The 22,562-nt window shown below is 34.5% G+C and overlaps 1 protein-coding gene across 1 annotated transcript; it reads left to right on the top strand.

Moving 5' to 3' along the window:
- The first annotated feature begins 16,910 nt into the window (after positions 1 to 16,910).
- Positions 16,911 to 17,751, top strand: LOC110110086. Its single transcript, XM_020841393.1, has 2 exons — positions 16,911 to 17,120; positions 17,209 to 17,751. The coding sequence occupies exons 1-2, from the start codon at positions 16,911 to 16,913 to the stop codon at positions 17,749 to 17,751; spliced, it is 753 nt and encodes a 250-aa protein (XP_020697052.1).
- The last annotated feature ends 4,811 nt before the right edge of the window (positions 17,752 to 22,562 follow it).

Genomic DNA, 22,562 nt, shown 5'->3' with positions numbered 1-22,562 from the left:
GTGTTTACTGTTTGTCTTTATACTAGATTTCAAGCTGGTCCTGAAGAAACCCACCTGATTGTAGTTAAGAGAATTCTTAGATATCTTTTAAGGACCCAAAAGTTAAAAATCTGGTATCCTAGGCACAACACTTTGTTTGAGATTATTGGATATTCTGATTCTAATTTTTCAAGATGCAGGGTGGATAGAAAGAGTACTTATGGTACTTTCTAATTCATAGGACAGTCCTTAGTCTCATGGTCTAGTAGAAAATAAAACTCTGTTGCACTTTTCACTACTGAAGCTGAGTATATTGACTTAAGAAGTTGTGTGGCCTAAGTCTTTAGTTTGAAGCAACAAATTCTAGGTTTAGGATTACCTGCAAGCACAATTTCAATGCTTTGTGACAAAACTAGTGCCATCTGCATTTCTAAGAATCATATTCAACATTTAAGGACCAAACACATTGACATAAGGCATCACTTTATTAGAGACCATATGACCAAAGGAGACATTGAGTTACATCATGTGATAACTGAGAATCAAACTGACTGATATCTTTGCTAAACTACTAGCTTTTGATATTTTCAGCATCTTAAGGACCAGATTGGGTGTAATTGACATAAATGCATAAACTTGATGTTTAATAAATTCCAAAATTTATGTTTTGTTGCTTGTTGATGTTTTTCTACTCTTTTATTTGTTTCACTTTTACTTGTTATTCTTTTTTGTATTTTTCATTTCTATTATTTTAGTTTTTCTTCTTTTTCTTTGTGATCACTATTAAAATGATATTTTATGCCTTATTTTTTTTTAAAATTTGTAGTCAATGTTTGACATCTCTAAATCAATTAAAGGGAGAAACACTGTTGATTGTTTTCCTTCCTCTAACCTCTTTTAGCCATGTAATTTTCTTTTCTAAATAAAAGTGTATCTTAAATTAATAACTGGACTTTGCGATTGAGATCTTTTCTATCTTGCTACAGTAATCTATCATATATAAATAATATTCAAAGTCTTTATATTACTTTCAAACATTTGTAATCTTATCATTGCATTTATCATATAAAATTGATTTTGTTTTATGATTTATTCTTCCTTATATTAGAGAGTGAGTTTTTTCTTCCCTAATATCTGGAAGATATACACACAATTGAGAGAATTTAAGAGTTTCAAAAGGGATCTAGCTTTTACAAAAATATCAAGGGCATAAAATGAGCCCAAAAAGAAGAAAAACAAAAAAGATGTGCAATGGCTGCCAAAAAAAATTTTAAAAGATACACAAAGTGTATCAAAAATCAAAAGATGCACATAATATGCAAATCAATTGACAAGATGCATAAAATGAGTCCACCAAAGGCAAGCTTCCTTCTCTTCAAACCTTTAAATCTTAGAAGAATTCATATGTTACTTGATATTTTTAAAGGCTTGATTTTGAATTTCTTGATTGTGACAAATTACTTAGTATATTATTCTATAAGATATTTTTTTGGAACCAAATTTTGAACAGATCTCTTTTTTTATCCAATTGGTTTTTCTGAGTTAGGTTTTTATTTTCAAAAGATGATTTACCCTGAGAGAAGTTTGAGCTAGAGATAAAAGGATGGGCAATTCTGCTTTTCAAATTTTGATGATGTTAACTCATTGATTCTTATAAATTTTTAATTCAATAACATGGAGAATTTATGATATTCATGCTTTGATCCAAAAAAAAAAAACACTTTGCTTTCGTTCTTCTTTTTTGTCTTTTGTTATGCTTTTCTTTTCTGGTTTTCTCCTTTTTGTGATGTTAAAAGGGGGAGTAGTTGGTAATGTTTGAGTTATTCTATCATACTATTTTACTTCTATTTGTGTTTGATTTAGTTTTGATTATTTTTCATCATAAAAAAGGGGGAGATTATTGTGAATATGGATTCAAGAATTATAATTTTGATGATAGCAAATAGTTTTGACAGTTCTATTTTTCTACGACTATGTTGCCTACTAATATTTTAGGTTCACTAGATCAAATTATAAATCATACTAGCTCAAGATTGAGTAGATTAGGACTGAGTCAGCTTATAATATATGTCAAGTGACTTTTACCTTTTCTTGAGTCAACTGTAATAATATGAGTCTTGATGCTAAGTAACTTTGCACGCACACACTCGGGGAAAAAAAATCTTACTATTTTAGAGTTTTTTTGTTTTTGATCATATCATCCAGAATGATCCCAAATTATCCTGGATGATTAGTTAAAAATAAAAACACTAATTAGGGTATCATTATTAAGGCAGCCGCAATTAAGTAAATTGTCCTGGACCATATTAACAACATCCGGGATGATAGGCTCAAATCAGAAAAAAAAAGCCGCTAGATTTATTTAGGCATATTTTAATTTTTAACATCATCCTGAAGGATGTAGTATAATTATGCCTAAATTAGTTTGGTAATTAACGAAAGCGTTTAAGGTTTGATTCCTCGATCATATCATCCTAGATGATTGCATGATCATACGGGACAATTTGTTCAACAAATCTTAGTCTCTTCCTGGACAACCAGAATGATGTTCTTGACAATTTGCATTATTTTGCACTAATCCTTCAGGCCAATCCCAAATCATTCTGGATGATCCATTATTTTTCCATCTTCTAGACATGCAATCAGGGTGTTTTGGTGAACGATATTTATTATTTTGAACTAATCATTTGGGATGATCGTGAAATCATTCTGGATGATCAATTTTCTTTTGCATCATCCACACATGAATTTAGGGTGATGTTATGGATAATACTCAATGATTTGAACTAATCGTACGGGATGATCTGAATATCTTCAGGGATGATTATGTTAGTTTGTTGCAATTAAGAGCAATTTTGAAGCTCTTATATATAAGACCTCTTTTTTACCCAAGATTGTATCTTTAGATGTTTTCTTGATCTGAGAGAAACAATAGGAGAGGTAGAGTAAGGGAGAGAGAGAGAGAGAGAGATGATCTTGTGAGGGGTTTCACAAATATTGCTCCAAGTAAGGATCTGAGTCATCTTCTCCAATCATCATCTCTTATTCGTTGGTGGTTCTAGAGAAGTCTACTTCAGTAGTTAATCGAGGTTTTATGACTGCTTCAGGAGGAAATAAAAGGAGTCAGGTTCTCCACCTGCTTTAAAAGGAAGCAAAAGGAGTTAGGTTCTCTGCCTCACTGGTGTCGGTGGAAAAGAGGTTTGTATAAGCTTCTCCTTCTTGCTGTGGGAGAAAAAGGAGAGTCATTGAGTTTAGTACAATACCTAGAGGAGAGGCTCCGAGGAGTGGACTTAGGTCAAGTTGATCGAACCACTATAAATATTTGTGTGATCTTTCTTATTATTTTTCATATTTAATTTTTGCACTTTCATTTCTTGTGGTGAATTTTTTTTTTGGTTTAAGATTCTGTTTTTGATTGAGAAAATTTTAAATACCAATTCACCCCCCCCCCCCTCTTGGTTAGTTTTGGGCTATTCGTAAGGGCTTAACATCCCTAATGAACTTTCACATAACATCTTGTCAATAATTTTCCAATTACCTTGTGCTACTATTAAAAACTTTTCTTATTTTGATTCTATGAGAATAACAATGAATGTGCTAATATTGTCTATTCTTACCCTTATGTCTCATGATAATAGTAAGGGTGGTAAGACTTCCTTAATTTCCTCTCATGGTGTAGGTTGTGGCAATGATTTAACTCATGGTTCTAGTATGGTGCATGATGATCATGATCATAATATTGTGCAAAATAGAAAATATAAGAAACAAAGAAATGTGGATATGCAGTCACATAGAAGTACCCCTTCTCAAACTTCTAATAAATTACTTATTAATGATTAAGTCAATCATTTTGAATGTTAGGGGCATTGGTTGGCCTTCTTCTAGATCTAGAGTTAAGAATTCATATCATATCCACAATGTGGTTCTTTTAGTCTTGCTTGAGCCACTAATTTTTGCTACTTAGTTAGATGAAACTTCATGTTATCTAGGCTTTAATCATAATTTTACTGATGTTTCCATTAAAATTCAAGTTTTTTTGGAAAGATCCTTCTATTATTGACAGTATTGTTGATTTCCCTCGAGTATTACATTGTAATATTCAATTTATGTAGTTCATTTGTGCTTGTTTTGTCTACGCTTCTTCTTCTAGTTATATTAGAAAGGATTTATGGAATCAACATATTGAATTTATTGATTTAACTAATTTGCCTTGGTTTGTGGATGAAGATTTCAATATAATCACTTCCCATTCTAAAAGAATTGCTAGTTCTAGCCCTGTCTATCATGATATGGAGGATTTTAATAATATGAGTTTAGACTGTAATGTTATGGACATTGGTTTCTTTGGTATTTCTTTTACTTGGAATCGTTGTAATACGTAGCAATATTTAGATCGTGTGATTTTTAATGATATGTGGATTAATTCTAACAATAACACCTTTGTAGAGCACCTTGGTAAAAATTTTTCTTGTCATTCCCCTCTTCTTATTGGTATTATGTTGAGGCAAGATGGCAACTTTTCTAATTTTAGATTCCAAGAAATGAGGCTCTTTGATAACTCTTTTTTAAATATGGTTATGAATAATTAGTAGGCTCCTCTGCATTCGGATAATAATATTATGGGCATGAATAGATTTTGGTTTAATCTTAAAAGGCTAAATCAATTGGTGGAATATAAATGTTTTAAATTTTTTTCCTAATATTTTAGCTGCTGAAGAGTTAGTGGTCTCTATAGAGCATATTTGCCAATATAAATTGTCTGTTGGTTATTTTTGGAGGCCCCAAGAGGAAAAAAAAAACCTTTTTAAGCTTCAAGATCAGGATGAAGTCAATTGGAAAAGAAAGTTGCCTCTAAGCATCTCATTGAGGGAGATAAGAATACTAATTATTTTCATGTTTTGTTTAAGAAGAAAAGAGCTAAAATTTCATTCATAAATCTGTATTTTTGATGTTCTTTATACAGAGGATGCAGGGGAAATTGCAAAATCAGCTGTAGAACATTTCACCAAAGTTTTTAAAAAAAATTTGACCCTATTCCTATTGATCATTTTGATCTCATTCTTAGTATTATTAATGAGGGTGATAATAATGCCTTTATCACCCTTCCTTACAAGGAAGAAGTTATGCAGACTATTTTTAATATGACTGTTGATTATGTTGTTGGCCTAGAAGGTTATACCACCAAATGTTTTTAAAAGGATTGGAACATTATATGTGATGATTTATATGCTGCTATTTTGGATTTTTTTTGTGAAACACTATTTCAAAATTTTTCTCTAGTACCTTAATTGTGCTTATTACTAAAAAGGATGTTGTTAATACTTGGGATACTTTTTTTCCAATTAGTATATGATCCATTTTTAGTAAGCTCATATCTAAAGTTTTGATTAATTGATTATCTCCTTTGCTTTCTAGAATAATTTTTCCTAATCAAATTGAATTTGTTAAAGGTAGAGCTTTTCGGAGAACATATTACTAACTGAAGAACTCATCCATGATCTTGATCTGAGAGTGAGAGGTGGTAACATTCTTTTTGAACTTTACATTGCTAAAGCTTATGAAAAAATTAATTAGAACTTTCTTTATTCTATCTTTCAATTATTTGGTTTTAATACTAGATTTATTAAGTTGATCAAGAATTATATCAAAAACTCATTTTTCACTGCCATTATCAATTGTAAAAGAAATAGTTTTTTTAAGTCCTGTCATGGCCTGAGACAAGGGGATCCCATTTCCCCTAATCTTTTTATCATTGCTGCTGATCAATAGCTTTCTAGGGGTCTTACCCACCTTTATGAAAGGGATCCTAGTCATAATTATCTTACTCTTGGTGGTTTTTTATCTCGTTTTTATGTTATACTGATGATGCCATTATATTCTCCAATGGCTCTTTGAATATGATTAATCTTTGAATATAATTTTGAGATTAGAAGTGGTCTTATTTTGAATAAAAAAAAGTGTTATTTTAGAAATCCTAAAATCTTACATGCTGATCACATTAATGTTTCTAGAGATCTTACTAATTTTATGTTTGACTCCTTATCTTTAAAGTATCTTAGGGTTCCCCTTTTTAAGGGTTGTAAAAAGTATTTCCTTTTTGAAGACCTAATTACCTCTAAGCAAAAATGACTCAACTCTTGGGAGTTCAACTTTCATAGTTTTGGTGGAAGATTGATTTTTATCAAGAGTGTCTTAGTCTCGCTTCCTATCTATATTTTTCAAACTTTTAAACCTACTATCACTATGTGTAATAGGATTGAAAAATTATTCAATAATTTTTTTTGGAAAGGAAATCATTCGAATTCAAAAATCCTCTGGACTACTTGGAGTAACTGATGTGGTGTTTTAGATGAAGGAGCTTTGGGGTGTAAGAATATGGCTGACTTAGCATATGCTTTCTCTATTAAATTAAGCTTAAATTTTTATGAAAGCTAGTTTTTGGGCTAAGTACATGGCTGCCAAAGATTGTGTGGGCAAGCACCCTACCCTGTGTACTTACAATAAGTGTTTAGATCTTTGGTTTACTACTTCGTCAGGTCATATTATGAATCTCATTCCTTCTCTTATTTTGTTGTATCTTTGGATTGCTAGGAATAATTCTCGTTTCAATAATGTTGTTATGGATCACCATTGTATCATTGAGAATATTAAAGATAAAATTATGAAGCATTTTTAATGTTCTTCTTTTTCTTCTATGAACTTCACTGGTTTCTTTCTTTTGGCTAAGGATTTTATGATTGTCCTTTAAAACACTCATTAAAATGATGGCCCTAAGCTTATTTATTGGTCTAAATAGCCTGATAAATTTTTTAAACTTAATAGTGATGGTTCAGTTAAAAAAAATTATTCTGGTTGTGGTGTCATTATTAAAGATTTACATGGAAATTTTATTATAGCTTATGCTGGTCCTCTTAAAAATGTTTTGTTATTTTTGCTGAACTTTTAGCTATACTTCATGGTTTAAAATTGTGTCTTTCTCTTGGCATAATTAACAATTGGATTGAGGTTGATTCTTTGCATTATATCTACTATTTAAAAGAAAATGAAGATAAAAAATGTAGCCTGAGCTTTTTTATCTCCTAAGGGATTTTAAATAGTTATTGACCCTTTGTAATGTTAATATTTCCCATGTGTTTTGTGAAGGGAATGCTTGTGCTAATTAGTTAGCAAATATTTGTTGTAATCTTCAATTCCTTACTAAATTATCCTATCCTAATTTACCCCCTTTCTTAAAAGGCCTTATAAGACTTGATAAACTTGGTTTCCCTTAGGTTAGGAATTAATTATTCTCTTTCTTTCGCCTCTCCCCTTTTTTGTCTTATAATTGCAGTAGTTTTGATATTTTATGGCTATGATGGTAATGCTCTTCCTTATGGACGTCTTGCCAACTACTGCTCATATTGTCCACTTCCTATCCACAGTGGGAGGAGATGTTGCCAGTTTTTTTTTCTAGCTATAATTTTGGATTGGCATAGTCAAAATTGGTATAATTATTATTTATCTTGGGAGAATGAGGGGTGCATTATGTGGTTGATGAATCTTTTTTTTTTTTTGGCGTCTCATTCATGATTCATTTCAAATATGCTAGGGATATTGTGTTATATAGGAGTAGATTTTAAGTTTTTATTTTGGTATTTTAGCAATTAAATTAATCTCTGTCTAAGAATTTGGTCTAGTAGTTTTCTCATTTTTGGTTGGACTTGGTTTAGATTTAAATGGCAGTGGTTTCTTTGGCATCATGATGATAATTCACACCTATGCTGTAAGTTGACTCATTATTATCTCAGTCATCCTATGGTACTTGAGTTTTACTTTTTTTTTTTCATTATTGTTTTCTCTTAAGATATCATAATTTGGTTAAACTATGATTTATGTTGGTCCAGCAACTGTAATAGCTACAAATTTCTTATTTCTATGATTGTCCCATTTGGTTGTGATAATATTTGTTGGTGGTCTTTATATAACCATGTTAAGTGCAATTCTCTTTCCCTGCTATTTGTTTTACTACAGCTTTGGTGAAGATGTTTTTATACTTCTTTTAATTTAAAATGTTTCTTTTTTCTCTTGCTTGTTCTATTTTTATTCAAGGTTGATATCTTATCTAAATTGGCTTGGTTGTTCTGGTAGGATTTTAAAAGATTTTTTGAAAATCATAAGGAACTATACTAATTATTCTTATTATTTGGATAGGATCAAATATATAGTTTTTTTGTGGTTTGTTTGGGGAATTGTTGGTAACTATTACTGGAGGGGGGGGGGGGGGGTGGGGGCTGCATGTGCTCCTATTATTAGTAGGAGCGTGGTTCATGGCCGTGGGTGGAGTTCATTAGGTGTTTCCTATTTGTTGATAATGTCTTCATGGATTAATTTGATCCTTGTTGATGCTTGGATGCTATTCTTTAAGCACCTCTTCATTATATGTGGTAGAGGATGTTAACCAACTTCTCTTATTTTTTCCTTTTATCTGGGTGTGTTGCCCTACATAAAGTTTCTATGTCTATTAGTCATTATCATTCTATATAAGCATGGTTGGAAGGGATTGTTAACCAATGATTGTAATATATTCCTTCTGTTTAAATATGGTAAGTCTAGGTTTATGTCTACTTGATCTACTTAGTTATATTTTATTGTGGTTATCTTCCATTTCCCTCTCGGGTAAAGAAGTAACAAGGTCCTTTTGTTATCTGATTTCATGGTTTATAGTGTGAGCTTACAGATTGTCGGTAGCTGGATAATCATCATAATTTCTAATTGGATTTTCTACATCTTTAATATTTATAATTCTAATTATCTTCAAGAATTAACTTGATATAAATTTATTTGCTATTATTATGTTTTGCTATGCTTGTTCTCTTTTGTAGTCCATCTTTATTGGAGGCTCTTTGGACTGAGGCTTTTGTGGTAAAGCTGAGAATTTTTTACAGGAAGATTGTGCTGAAAGTTTTGATTCTTATCTTCTATTTTTGGGTGTTGTATACTTGCAGCCATAGAATATTATTAGGTTATTTTGTAATTTTTCGTATAGGGGACCATCAGCTCTTAGATTTTCTTTTGTCTTTTTGTGTAGCTCTGTCGAGCATTAGCAAGAAAATGGTTCCCTTTAAGTGAAAGTGCTCAGATATCATTTGAAAATTAGTTAGGGATGTTAAGCCCTTACGAACTGGCCCAAGGCAAACAAAGAGAGAGGTGAATTGGATAACTTTAAAACCAATAAAACTCAAACCAAAATCACCACAAAGAAAACCAAATGCGAAAATTAAATGCGGAAGAAAATAATAAGAAAGAACACACCAGATTTATAGTGGTTCGATCAAATCTTGACCTACGTCCAGTCCTTGGAGGCACCCTCCAAGTATTGCATTAAAAAAAGTGTCTCTCCTTTTCCCTCACAGCTAGGCGGAGAAGCCCTTACAAAATCACTTCCACCTTTCCCGGTGCGGCGGAGTCGCCGGGTCCTTTGACACCAAAGAGATCTTCTTCTTTGGAGAACTTCCCTCGAGACAAGCCTTGAATCCAATGGTATTAAGGTGCAAGCCTGCCGGAGCAACCGTGTGGAATCCCCCTCCACACTCCCTTGAGTCCCCCCTCACAGGATCTTCTCCCTCTCTCAGACTTCACCCGTTCCTCACTCCCTTTCAAGCTTTCTCTTTAAGTTTCCCCCACAAGAACGAAGCTACAATGGCTACCAAAGACACTTACAAAGTGCCTTGACAAAGCTTAAATAGAAGCTCTCAAAACGAGCTCATTAATGTAAGTTGCCGACAATATCGTGCAGGATGATATCCATATCGTCCTGTACGATCAGTACAATTTTAGCTCATCAGCCCGGGACGATTTGGGACGATCAGAAGAAAATTGGTTACATCGTCCTGGACGATATCATGATCGTCCAGGCCGATTAGTTTAAAACCGATTTCAATCGTCCTGATCATCGCCCTGAATTCGAGATGTCCGATGTAGATCATCTAGGACATCATCCCGGCCGATCCTACGATCGTCTCGGACGATGTGATCGTATCAATCAACCATTAATGCTTTCCAAAGACACCAGATCAATTTAGGCATAATTGAGTTAGATCGTCCTGGACGATATAAATATCGTCCTGGTTGATTTCCTTAAATAAAAGAATTCCTAAACTGATTATGGCGGTTGATTCTTTCTGAATTAAGACTATCATCCTAGCCGATACAGGTATCATCCAGGCCGATCTATTTATGAAGGCTATCTTAATGAGGATGCCCTAATTAGGGTTTCTGATTTTGGACATATCGTAGAGGATGATATAAATATCAGCCCGGATGATATTACTAAAAATATAAATCTACTAGAGAACAATAGGAAAACTTCCAAGTTACAAACCAACAGGTCCCACACCAAATACAATAGACTCAAGAAAGGAAAATGATTAGAAACTGACTCAAACCTAGTCTACCCAATCTTGAGCTGATTCCAATTTCAGTCCGATCGTGTGAACCTGAAATGTTAGTACGTAAGGCAATCATAGAGAAATTAGAAATGTTTGCTATCATCAAAATCATATACCATAGATCCGCAACAAACTCCCACTTTTTGATGATGGCAAACAATTTCAATTTGAATTTTTAAAAAAGGAATATTTTCTCCTATTCTCCCCCTCACTAGAATAACACTTTAAAAAAAATAGGGGAGATAAAAATATTTTTGTTGTTTTAAAATTTTTGAAAAAAAAAGATACAAATTCAACATTACGTTCTCCCCCTTTGACATTATAAAAAAGAGAGGAGGCACAAATAAAAAAAAAAAAAAGACAAAAACGTTCCTTGATCTAGTGAAAAAACAAATATTGTTAAAATGAGAAAGTTACCTCTTGGTTTTATTAAAAAACTTAGTATAATTTGATTGACAATGCATAGCCCATAAAAGATTAGAAATTCAAAATTTGATAATCCAAACTCAAGTTCTTTAAAAAGGCTAAAAAACTTTTTAATTCAATATCTAAATTATAAGACAAATTAGAGAAAGAAACAAAATTTTTCAAAACTCCTTTCATAAAATATATCTTGTAGAAGATTAATGCATGAATTGTTGAATCAAGAATCAAGATTTTCAAACTCAAGTATCGAAAGTATCAAAAGGTTTTCTTAAGCTTTTAAGAAATACAAGAATGGTAAGCATTAAATTTTATGGGCCCATTTTATGCCTTTTGTCAATTTGAATGGCGCTCTTTGCGCATCTTTTGATTTTTGATACACTTTTATGTATATTTTTCAATTTGGCCTCATTGCACATCTTTTATTTTTGGCATCATTGGCCAATATTTTTTTTAATATGCTACCTTTCTGAAATCTTGAAAGTAAACCCATCCTATTGATAAAAATGAAATTCTTGATTAAGAAAATTATGATGTAGATTTAGCACCTTGCAAAAGATTCCTATGCGATAAATAAAATGTCAGGAGATAAAAAAAATTTAGTTTTAAAATCCAATTTAAAAGATGAAAAAGATTTTAAATCAAAAGTAGGATAACCTCTTTTAGGAAATAGAGACTGAGAATAAAAAATATGAGTTTTCTTCCTTTGACTGTTTTAGAGAAGTCAAACACAACTTACCAAAGATTTCAAGAAAAAAACAGTAAGTAGATTTTTCATTTTTAGAAAAGTGAATGTGTGTGTTGATCAGAAAAAAAACTTTCACGAAAATAAAAATTTTAAAGAATAAACAAAACAAAAACACAAAAAATAAAAAATATAAAAACAAAAATACAACAAAAAAACACGAAATTCTTTTAACTATTATCTCTCTCCTGGTCCGATGCTTCAGAAACCAGATCTGCCCATGAGATTTTTTGCCTTTCATTATTTTCCTAGTTTAAATTTTGCTTCGCCTTACCCTTTTCTTTCATAGGAAGAATTCTTAAATTAGGGCACTAATATTTCTTATGTCCAGGCTTCCTTGCATCAAAAGCAAATAACGTCAGAAAAAATATGGACATCCTTACCACTTTTACCTTTTTTCCACTTTTTCTTATTCTTTGGTGAGCTTTATGATTTGCTCGTGAAGTTATTCCATTCGTCACCAACTAAGCTATCTCTTTATATATCTTCAATTTTTAGAACAATCGTTTCACCTGCATCCAAAGTCTTTGAGCCAAACCTTGCTCGAAGGCAATGAGTGAGCCAATCAAATTATCAATAGAATAATCATTCAAATCTTTTAATTCACAAATAGCAACTACTTTGGCATTAAACTTATCCAGTAGAAAATGAAGAATTTTGTTAACTTTTTCAAAATTTGAAAATTCTTTTCCTAAAGCATGCAATGAGTTTATAATTTGAATGAATCTGGTATACATGTCTAAGATCGTTTCATAATGTTTCATGGAAAGTAATTCAAAATCATGCATTAACAAATTCAACTTGGATTGCTTGATTTCATTCGTGCATTCGTATATGGTATGTAGTTTATCCTAAACTTCCTTACCAGTAGTGCAAGTGGATATTAACATGAAATCTTCAGAAATTTAAAAGCACAGAAAAAGCAATTTAAATTTTTGCCATTCAGTTTGAGCATTTCAGTTGTTCTTTATTATTCCATTGATTAAAGGAATATAAGTTTTAACTCCATTAAACAATAAAGTGACGGTGATCAACCAACTAGTTAAATCAATAATGCCACATGCGAAAATAAATCGATTGCAAAAAATAAAGCATGTGATCTTTTTCCAAAAAGTTGAATGACATATTTATTCAATCAAAAGGAGATCTGGAGATTAAATAACCTTCCCAACATATGATTAGGCCATAGATTCAAAAATTCAAAGCGTTTTAAAACTTATTTTATGAATCCCTGTCGGGTGATACCACTGAAAGTGTTCAGATAGCACTTGAAATTCATTAGGGGATATAAAGCCCTTATGACTGGCCCAAGGCTAACAAAGAGAGAGGTGAATTGGATAACTTTATAAACCAAAGATAAAACTCAAACCAAAATCACCACAAAGAAACCAAATGCGGAAATTAGAATGTGGAATGAAATAATAAGAAAGAACCACACCGGATTTATAGTGGTTCGGATCAAATCTTGACTACGTCCACTTCCTTGGAGCACCCTCCAAGTATTGGCACTAAAAACAAGTAGTCTCTCCTTTATCCCTGACAGCTAGGACGGAGAAGCCGTTACAAAAATCAACTTCCACTCTTCTTCCGGTGCGGCGGAGTCGCCGGTGTCTTTTGGACACCAAAGAGATTATTCTTCTTTGGTGAACTTCTCTCAAGACAAGCCTTGAATCCGACCGGTATTAAGGTGCAAAGCCTGCCGGAGGCAACCTTGTGGAATCCCCCTCCACACTCCCTTGAGCCCCCCCACACAGGATCGTCTCCCTCTCTTAGTCTTCACCCGTCCATTCACTCCCTTTTAACTTTCTCTTCATAGTTTTCCCCACACAAGATGAAGCATTAATGGCTGCCAAAGACACTTATAAAGTGCCTTGACAAAGCTTAAATAGAAGCTCTCAAAACGAGCTCATTAATGCAAGTTGCCGACATTATCGTCCAGGACGATATCCATATCATGTTGTACGATCAGTACAATTTCAGCTCATCAGCCCGGGATGATTTGGGACGATCAGAAGAAAATTGGTTACATCGTCCTTGATGATATCATGATAGTCCAGGCCGATTAGTTTAAAACTGATTTCAATCATCCAGATCATCGCCCTGAATTCGAGCTGTCCGATGTAGATCGTCCAGGACATCATCCCGGCCGATCCTGCGATCGTCCCGAATGATGTGATCATATCAATCAACCATTAATGCTTTCCAAAGATACCAGATCAATTTAGGCATAATTGAGTTAGATCGGCCTGGATGATATAAATATCGTCCTTGCTGATTTCCTAAAACAAAAGAATTCCTAAACTGATTATGGCGGTTGATTCTTTCTGAATTAAGACTATCGTCCTGGCCGATATAGGTATCGTCCAGGCCGATCTATTTATGACGACTGCCTTAATGAGGATGCCCTAATTAGGGTTTATGATTTTGGACATATCATCCAGGATGGTATAAATATCGGCCCAAACGATATTACAAAAAATAGAAATCTACTAGGGAACAACAGGAAAACTTCCAAGTTACAAACCAACAGGTCCCACACGAAATACAACAGACTCAAGAAAGGAAAAAGATTACAAACTGACTCAGACCTAGTATACCAAATCTTGAGCTGATTCCAAATTGCAGTCCGATCGTGTGAACTTGAAACATTAGTTCGTAAGGCAATCATAGAGAAATAAGAAATGTTTGCTATCATCAAAATCATAGACCATAGTTCTGCAACATTAAGGACCTTGTAACCTTCTTTTTTATTAACGCATATGCCTCACCGAGGGTTTCTAAAAGAAAAAGGAATTTCAAAAAGTCAAAAATATATATTTTTAATAAATATTAAAAATAAAAATAAAAATACTTTCACCATAAAAATAAAAGTATAATAATGGAAAATAAAATCCCTACAACAAAATATTAAAAATAAATATGAAAAATTAAATAAGTAAATAAATAATTTAAAAAAAATAAAAACTCAAATGATTAAAAATTTTCATGAATTTCATTTTAGGTCATTTTTACCTATGATGAATATTTGAACAGTCGAATCCTTTAGGAGTAGAGAGAACACGTCTGGTTTCCTAGAGAGAGAAAGGTCCGTCTTCTTGTTCAAATTTTTGTTTTATGTGATTTTCCCCGGCCAGTGGAGTCATCGCCGGAGGATCATCGGCGATTCTTTGCCGATGTCATGAACGCTCCGCGACCCCCTGGTTCTCTCTGTATCGGTGGTAGAGGAAGGAAAAGTGTGGTTATCAAAGAAGGCCTGAGACCTTTGAATCATCCTGTTATGGTGGATGGCAAGGGGAAGAAGGTGATGATGGAAGGCGTTGCAGGCCAGATTAATGAATATTTAAAGAAGAATAAAGGTACTAGTTTTTCGACTAATCTTGATTCTTTGTCGATGGATGATCTCATCCTGAAGGTGAAAGGTTTTTCTGGTGTGAATAAGGATCACCTTGTGTTTAATGATTTGAAGAATATTGAAAATTTGAGGTCTGATGATATTAATGAAGTTGGGATTGTTTCTGGAAAAGATGTGATGAATGATGAAATCTTGATGACAAATTTAGATGTTAACAGTAGATAGGATGGCAGCGGTGAGGTTGTTGGAGCATGGTCGAAGCCAAAACACATCAAGATTGCTTTTAATAGAGAGCAAATTGAGTTATCTGAAGACAGGATTGTTGTTAGGCTTAATCTAGAATCGGCAGCAAAAAATTATAAAGTGTTGAAGCACTCATTAGTGATTAAAGTCCTTGGTAGCAATGTTCCTTTCTCAGTCTGTAGTATTGAGCTGAGAAGGTAATGGAGTAAGTTTGGTGGATTCCACATGACATCAATTGGCATGAATTGGATTCTTTGTTCCTTCAAGTCGGATGAGGCGGTGGAAGAGATTCTGAATGGTGGGCCGTGGTATGTCAGTGGTTACATTGTCGGCATGGACAGATGGTTACCTGCATTTGATCCGTATTCTTTTAAAGGAATTTCAGCTCCAGTTTGGATCAGATTCCCATGCTTGCCCTTATACTGCTGGGATGAAGAATTGCGTCTCGGTTTGCCACACCAATGTATCTAGACAGTAATACATTAGGTGGGGGAAATGTGAATTTGCCCGCATATGTGTCAAGATTAACCTGGAGAAAAAACTCCCTAATGGAGTATGGATAGACGGATTAGCTGTGAGATTCTTTCAACAAGTGGAATACGAGAAGATTAATCTGTTGTGTTACAATTGTGGTTGAGCAGGGCATGAGGTGAATGAATGTCCTGAGAATGTAGCTCAGGGTATTAAAGACCAAATGTTGAGAAAACCAGTTATTGAAACAGAGGAAGTAAAACAAGTGGTGGCCGAAGCCAAATCTTTTGTGATTAATTCCGAGTATGGCCCTTGGATACATGTTCAATTTAAGAACAAATGTTTTACTAAAGGAGTAACTGCTGGTAAACCAAGGAATGTCATAAATGGGGTCAGGACGGACAACAGGGTAAATACGAACCAAGTGAATATTAAGCAGAAGCAAGCACTAAGTAAGAAGGGAAATGCTGATGTTATGGAGAAATTTGTATCTGCTCCAGAATCTAGTTCAAATAAAGATAAAGTTACTGAAGGTATACAACCAGGTATTTCGCTAAGTAATAAATATGATGCTTTACTTGAAGACAATGAAGAAGATTCTTTGAGAAAGCATGGAAAGTCTGATAAAATGAAGGAATTGGCTGTGGAAATAGATGATACAGGTGCTGTCAATAATGGCACATCTTGCTTCAGTGGTTCTACTAAAGTTAAACTTGCCAAAGAGCTAAAATCTTTGGGGCCATTAGATCCAGATTACAATAAAAAGAAGAGGGATGGAAGGCTGAATTCCACAAATGGGGAGGGATCCCCAGCACTAATATAATGTCTTATTTATTATTTTGGAATTGTAGAGGAGCTAGGAAGAAAGAGGTTGCTCTGTATTTGAAAGAGGTTGTTAGAGTTCAAGGCATTTTCTTCATTGGGCTGATGGAGAAGGACTAGGAGTATTTCCACTTTCCCGCTGTTGGTCTTTCAGGGGGTATTCTGGTGCTTTGGAATAAGAAGATTGTGACAGTTGTGGTCAAAGAGACTTCTTCACAAATGATAGGTGGGGATCTCCTTATCCCTAATTTGGGATTGTGGAAAGTTGTCACTGTAGAAGCAGATGTTGTAAGAAGAGGGAGAGCCTTTGGAGCCAGCTTGGAAGTTGTATGGAGAATTCTACTCTTCTATTATTGGTGGGGATTTCAATTGTGTTTTGAACAAAGAAGAGAAGAGAGGTGATAAGAGCTTCCTTTTTTCTAAAGGACCTAGAGATATGAAGTGTTTTATGACGAATTTTGATTTCCATGATTTGGGTAACATTGGACCAAGGTTTACTTGGTGCAATAACAAAGAAGGAGCCTCCCAGATTTGGGAAAGGCTGGATAGGTGTATTCTGAACTCGGCTGCACTTCAGAAGATTCCTAAAGCCGTTACTAGACATCTAGTTAGAGTGGCTTCGGATCATAGTCCTATTGCCTTCAAGATTGATGAAAAGGTGCATATCAAATAAAAAAACCATCAAATTTGAGGATATTTGGTGATCTTATCCAGCTGCTAAAAGTATTGTGTACCATTCTTGGAAGAAAAAGGACTTTGGAGATGAAGGTATGATTTTACAAAGGAAGATTATTAGAACTTTAAAAGAACTATTTTTTTGGAGTAAAAATAAGTTCAAAGATTTGAACAAGATGAAGGAAGAATTGAAAAAGAAGATTTTGGATCTCCAACATAAAGAAGCTGTAGGAATTGATTGGTCAGTTGATGATCTTCTTTTACTCAGAAGCAAAATTGATGAACTTAATGTGACCTTGAGAAGATTGTCCACTTGGTGGAATCAAAGGGCAAAAGCAAGATGGCATGAAGAAGGAGACGTTAACTCAAAATTGTTTCATAATTTTACTACGGCTAGAAGAAATGGCAATAGAGTGAATCAAATTAAAGATATGAATAATAAGATTCAAGTTGAAGAAGATAAAATTGAGGAGATTTTCATTCATTACTTTGAAGCAAAATGGAAGGCTAGAGATTGTGAATTATCAAGTTGGCCAGAGATTTTTGAGAACAAAAAATGTAATATAGAAAAGTTTACTGCTCTTACCAGTGAATTTTCGGTGAATGAATTATAGCAGTCGGTCTTTCAGCAAGGGTGTAATAAATCACCAGGTATGGATGGTCTCACTTCCTCTTTTTACAAATGTTATTGGGATATTGTTTGGGAAGATCTTTGGAATGCTATTAGATGCTTTCTAATTTCTGTCCAAATGAGATCAGATTGGAAGGATACTCTCATAGTTCTGATTGCTAAGGTGAAGAACCCTTTAATTCCGGGCCTATTAGTCTATGCCAGACTAATTACAAGATTGCAGCTACTATGCTAGTTAATCGATTGAAGACTTGTATTTCCAAAATGATTTCTGAAGATCAGATGGCCTTCATCCTGGGAAGATCAATTTCAGAGCATTGTCTTATGGCTCAGGAGATCTTTCACAAGTTCAAAACCTCCAAAAATAAGTAGGGGTTGATGGCTTTGAAGTTGGACATGGAGCAAGCATACGATAGCATGGGATGGCTAACTCTTGGCCAAATTCTAAAATGGTATGGTTTTCCTTCTATGTATTCTAACCTTATTATGGAATGAGTTGTAGATGTGAGATTTTCCATTATTATTAATAGAAAGAATTCCAAGTGGATCAAAGCTCATAGTGGATTCCGTCAAGGATGTCCACTCTCCCCTTACCTTTACATCATGTGTTCTCAATTGATGTCTAACTCTCTTGAGCAAAGGGGTCAAAATCTTGGCATACAACTCTCTCCTAGAGGGCCAAAGATTACGCATCTTCTTTATGCAGATGATGTACTAATCTTCTCATATGTCTCCATGGCTTTAGCTAAAGTTTTGAAGGGTATTGTTGAAGACTTTTGCAAATGGACGGGGCAAAAAGATTTAGTACCTGATAATTCAGAATGTCTGGATTGAGAATCCTTGAAGGGTTGATATGAGATGTGTTGAAACTTGTTAAATACGAATTAGGTTGTTAGACCTAAGCTTATGTTCTAATGGCAAATGAAGAGGGGGATGAATTGGTAATTTAAAAATTCCTCTTTTAAACTGATTATATTTTTAATGAAAATTTAAAAAGATGTTTGACCATAGATAACTAAAAAAGTAAAGTAAAATAAAAGAAAAGCAGTGGAAGATAAAAGACACAAGATTTATTATGGTTCGGTCAAACACGACCTACATCCACTCCCTAAAGTCTCCCACTTCAGGTATTGCACTATTACCACAAGTGTCTCTCGTTTTGCCCCCATAGCAAGGCGGAGAAGCCTTCACAAAAACTCTCTTCCACCACTAACCGGTGCGGAAGAGAACCGTCATCCTTTTACACCCTCCAAGTGATGGCAGAGAACCGTTGGCTTTTTTTTTTGAAGAAATGCAGAATGCATTAGTGATAAAAGCAAAAAGCAAGAAAGATACAACCTAGTGAGAGCTACTGACTCTATCACATTCCTCTTTTACAAGTTTGGTAAAGGTAGAAGGAAGTGAGCTCTCACAAAAGACATCCCAAAGAAAATCATACTAAAAAGCAAGGTTAGCACAATAGTCGGCTACCTTGTTACAATTTCTATCCACAAAATGAAAAATGATGTTATCCCAATTATTGGAGAATGAGATATCTTGATAAATGAAACTGTCGCCTTTATCCTTCAATTTGCTATACAAATTATGAAGGAAAAGTATCACGTTCTTATTGTCTCCTTCCAAAATAATACCTTTAGTATTAAAAAAAAAAGCCTTTGAAAGCCTCCTTAAGAGAGCTGAAAGCCAGAAGTTCAACCTGGGAACTATCCAAGTGAGTTCCATGAAAGCCGAATGCCATGATAAATCTACCTTTGTAGTCCCGCACTATGCCTCCGATGGATGCTTCGTAGTTCTTCTTTAGAGCAACATCAACGTTTATTTTGTACCACATGGGTGGGGGAGGACGCCAGAACTCGTCAAACGGTCCTAAAGACCGACCAGCATCCTAGTAATCTGAGATTTCCTTGTTAGCTTTATCCAAATTCACAAAATTGATAATTTTTGCTGCAGCCACAGAACTGCTGTCTTCCATCTTCTGGTGAATCATCTGGTTTCGGTTGATCCAGGAAAACCAGAGCAAGGCGAAGTAAAGTTTCACTAGTAGTTTATTGTCTTCATACACAGCTTTTAGCCCATTCAAGCAATGTTGAAAGGAGCTAAAAGTCGGTATCGGGAACCCCCACTTCCTCAATTCCGTGATCACTTCCGTAAGCTTAGAACATGTGGTAGAAATGTGATCAATATCTTCCACTACCCCGCAGCCTCTAGGACACAGATTGTATCGACGAAGCTTCCTTCTATTCAAGAACTGAGCATAGGGATTGCATCTTTATTCAATCTCCAAATGAATAGCTTAATTTTAGCATTCATTTACACCTTGTGAATCCAAGCATTTTGGTCTTCCACAGTTTCTTCCCTCACTCTTACTTCTCTTAGAAAAGAAGAGATAGATCTTCCGAACAACTTCTTTTTCAACTCCATGAAATCTGAATCTGAATCTTGGACAATCTGGATATTACAAATCAATTCCAGTAGCTCTTTCCCAAAGAACAGAGCAAGTTTCTCTTTGTTCCATCTGCCATCTTGAATGAAGTAGTCCAAGGTAGAGTTATCATCTTCAAAAATAGCCACATAGGTTGGCCATCTATTTAAACATTTGTCCAAGATCCAAATATCCTTTAACACCTTAATACTCTTTCCATTAACAACCTTCCATCTTACAAAGCCTTTCAATGCCTTCCAGCCACTGGATATGATTTTCCAGGCGGAAGAACCACGACTTAAAGACTCACGACTCAACCATTATTTACCATATTTAGCTGTAAGGCTTTTATTTAACAAGGAGTTAGGATATATTACCATATTCCAAGCAAACTTAGCTCTCATTTGTTCCATAGAAGAAGCAGCCGAGTGAAGACCCCAATCGCCCAAAGACTTTGGTTTGCACACTTCATCCCAGGACACATAGTGCATTCCTTGTCTACCATCAAGTTTGTTCCAAATGAAATTCCTTGAGATCTTCTCAAATTCCCTCAAAACACTTAAGGGGATAATAGAATGAGACATAAGAAACAATGGGAAATTACCCAAAACATGATTAGTCAAAATCAACCACCCCGCCAATGAAATATACATGTTCCCCCATTTGTTAATGGTTCATAGATTTGTCTATAAAACCTTTAAAATCAGCCTTTCTAAGTCTTATGAGAGTGAGTTTGGTACCCAGATAGTCCATTTCTTCGACTTGCTTTATCTTTAACAACCTTGATATCTTCTTCTTCCTTATTTTGTTGACGGATTTGTTACATATCATGGCTGATTTTTGAGTGTTCACACTCAAACCAGTCCAAGCACAATAATTGGTCAAAATATTTTTAATCTTCTTGATACTTTTGATCTTAGCATCAGAAAATAAAAGGACATCATCGGCATAAAGCAAATGAGAAACCCTGGGAGAGTTGGGAGAAATTTTGATGCCAATATCCTTGCCATCCCTGGAAAAGCCATTAGAGAGAAGTTAGGAACAAATAATAGAAAGAAAGGGAGAGAGTGGGCAACCTTGACAAAACCCGCTCTTCCCTTCAATCCAATTAGAAAGACCACCATTAATTGAGATAGCTTATCATAGGCTTGCTCCATGTCACCATCATTCTCTGAAGAGTTTTCCAACTCATGCTATCGTAGTCTTGCTCCATGTCAAATTGGATAGCAACCATGCCATCAATTGCTTTAGACGCCCTGATTTTATTCGAAACTTCTTCAGCTAGTAATAAGTGATCAACGATGTTTCTACCTTTGATAAAAGCAACTTGTTCTTCTGAGATAATCTTTGGAATGACCATTAACAACTTTTGTGTTCAAAAGAATTTTACCTACAATTTTATAAATGGAGTTACAAAGGCTAATTGGGCAGAACCCAGCCAGTGTTACTGGGTTGTTAATGGTCTGGACGAACAATTCAAAATGAAAAATCTAGATGAAATCATCCAGTGATGAACATGAAAATCATCTGGATGAATAGTTCAAAGTGGGAGTTCAGAGGACATTGTCTAGGGATGAACATTAAAATTATCTGGATGAATAGTTCAAAGTGAGAGCTAAGAGGACATCGTCTAGGGACAAACATAAAAATTATCTAGACAAATAGTTCAAAGTGAGAGTCCATAGGACATCATCCAGGGATGAATATGGAAATCTTCTGGATGAATATGACTTAAAAAAATTTTTACTCACCCTATGTTCATTCCATTTGCTCTTGGAGGAGTATAACTGACCTGATCGTCCCGTACGAACATAGTTCATCCTATACGATCAATATTAAAAATTATGAATTTTAAATCTCTCCCCTGATGTGTGTGTGCTGAGTTACTAAATTATAATCACATTCTCTCAGATTCAAGCAAAGGTAAAATACAAACTCCAAGTTACAAAATATTATAAGCAGATCTTGATTTGAAGTCTCCAACAATCTGGAGTATGATTTTTCTAAAATTTTAATACACACAAGAGCCAAAAACAATTCTTACAAAATATGTTAGGAGAAAATAATAATCAAAATAATAATATTTGGAATCATCAAAACATATAAGTTATAAGAATACAAAGCTAAGTAGCACTACAGGAAAAATGGCAAATACCGGCGGTTTGCACCGGTGGTTTATGGACCGTCGGTATTACCGACGGCTCCGGCGGCGGTTAAGCCGTCGGACTCTAATGACGGCCAAATTGGCGGCTTAGCTACGATACACCGCCGGTATTACCGACGGTCTATAAATCGCCGGTAAACCGTCGGATATCAACATGAACCGGCGGTCGAAACCGCCGTTGATAAGTGATTTTGTTCCGGCGGCCCAG

This window comes from Dendrobium catenatum, unplaced genomic scaffold, assembly GCF_001605985.2.
Source record: "Dendrobium catenatum unplaced genomic scaffold, ASM160598v2 fragScaff_scaffold_227, whole genome shotgun sequence".
Taxonomy (NCBI): Eukaryota; Viridiplantae; Streptophyta; class Magnoliopsida; order Asparagales; family Orchidaceae; genus Dendrobium; species Dendrobium catenatum.
The sequence above is the reverse complement of the archived record's forward strand: the minus strand, read 5'-3'. Positions and strand labels throughout refer to the sequence as shown.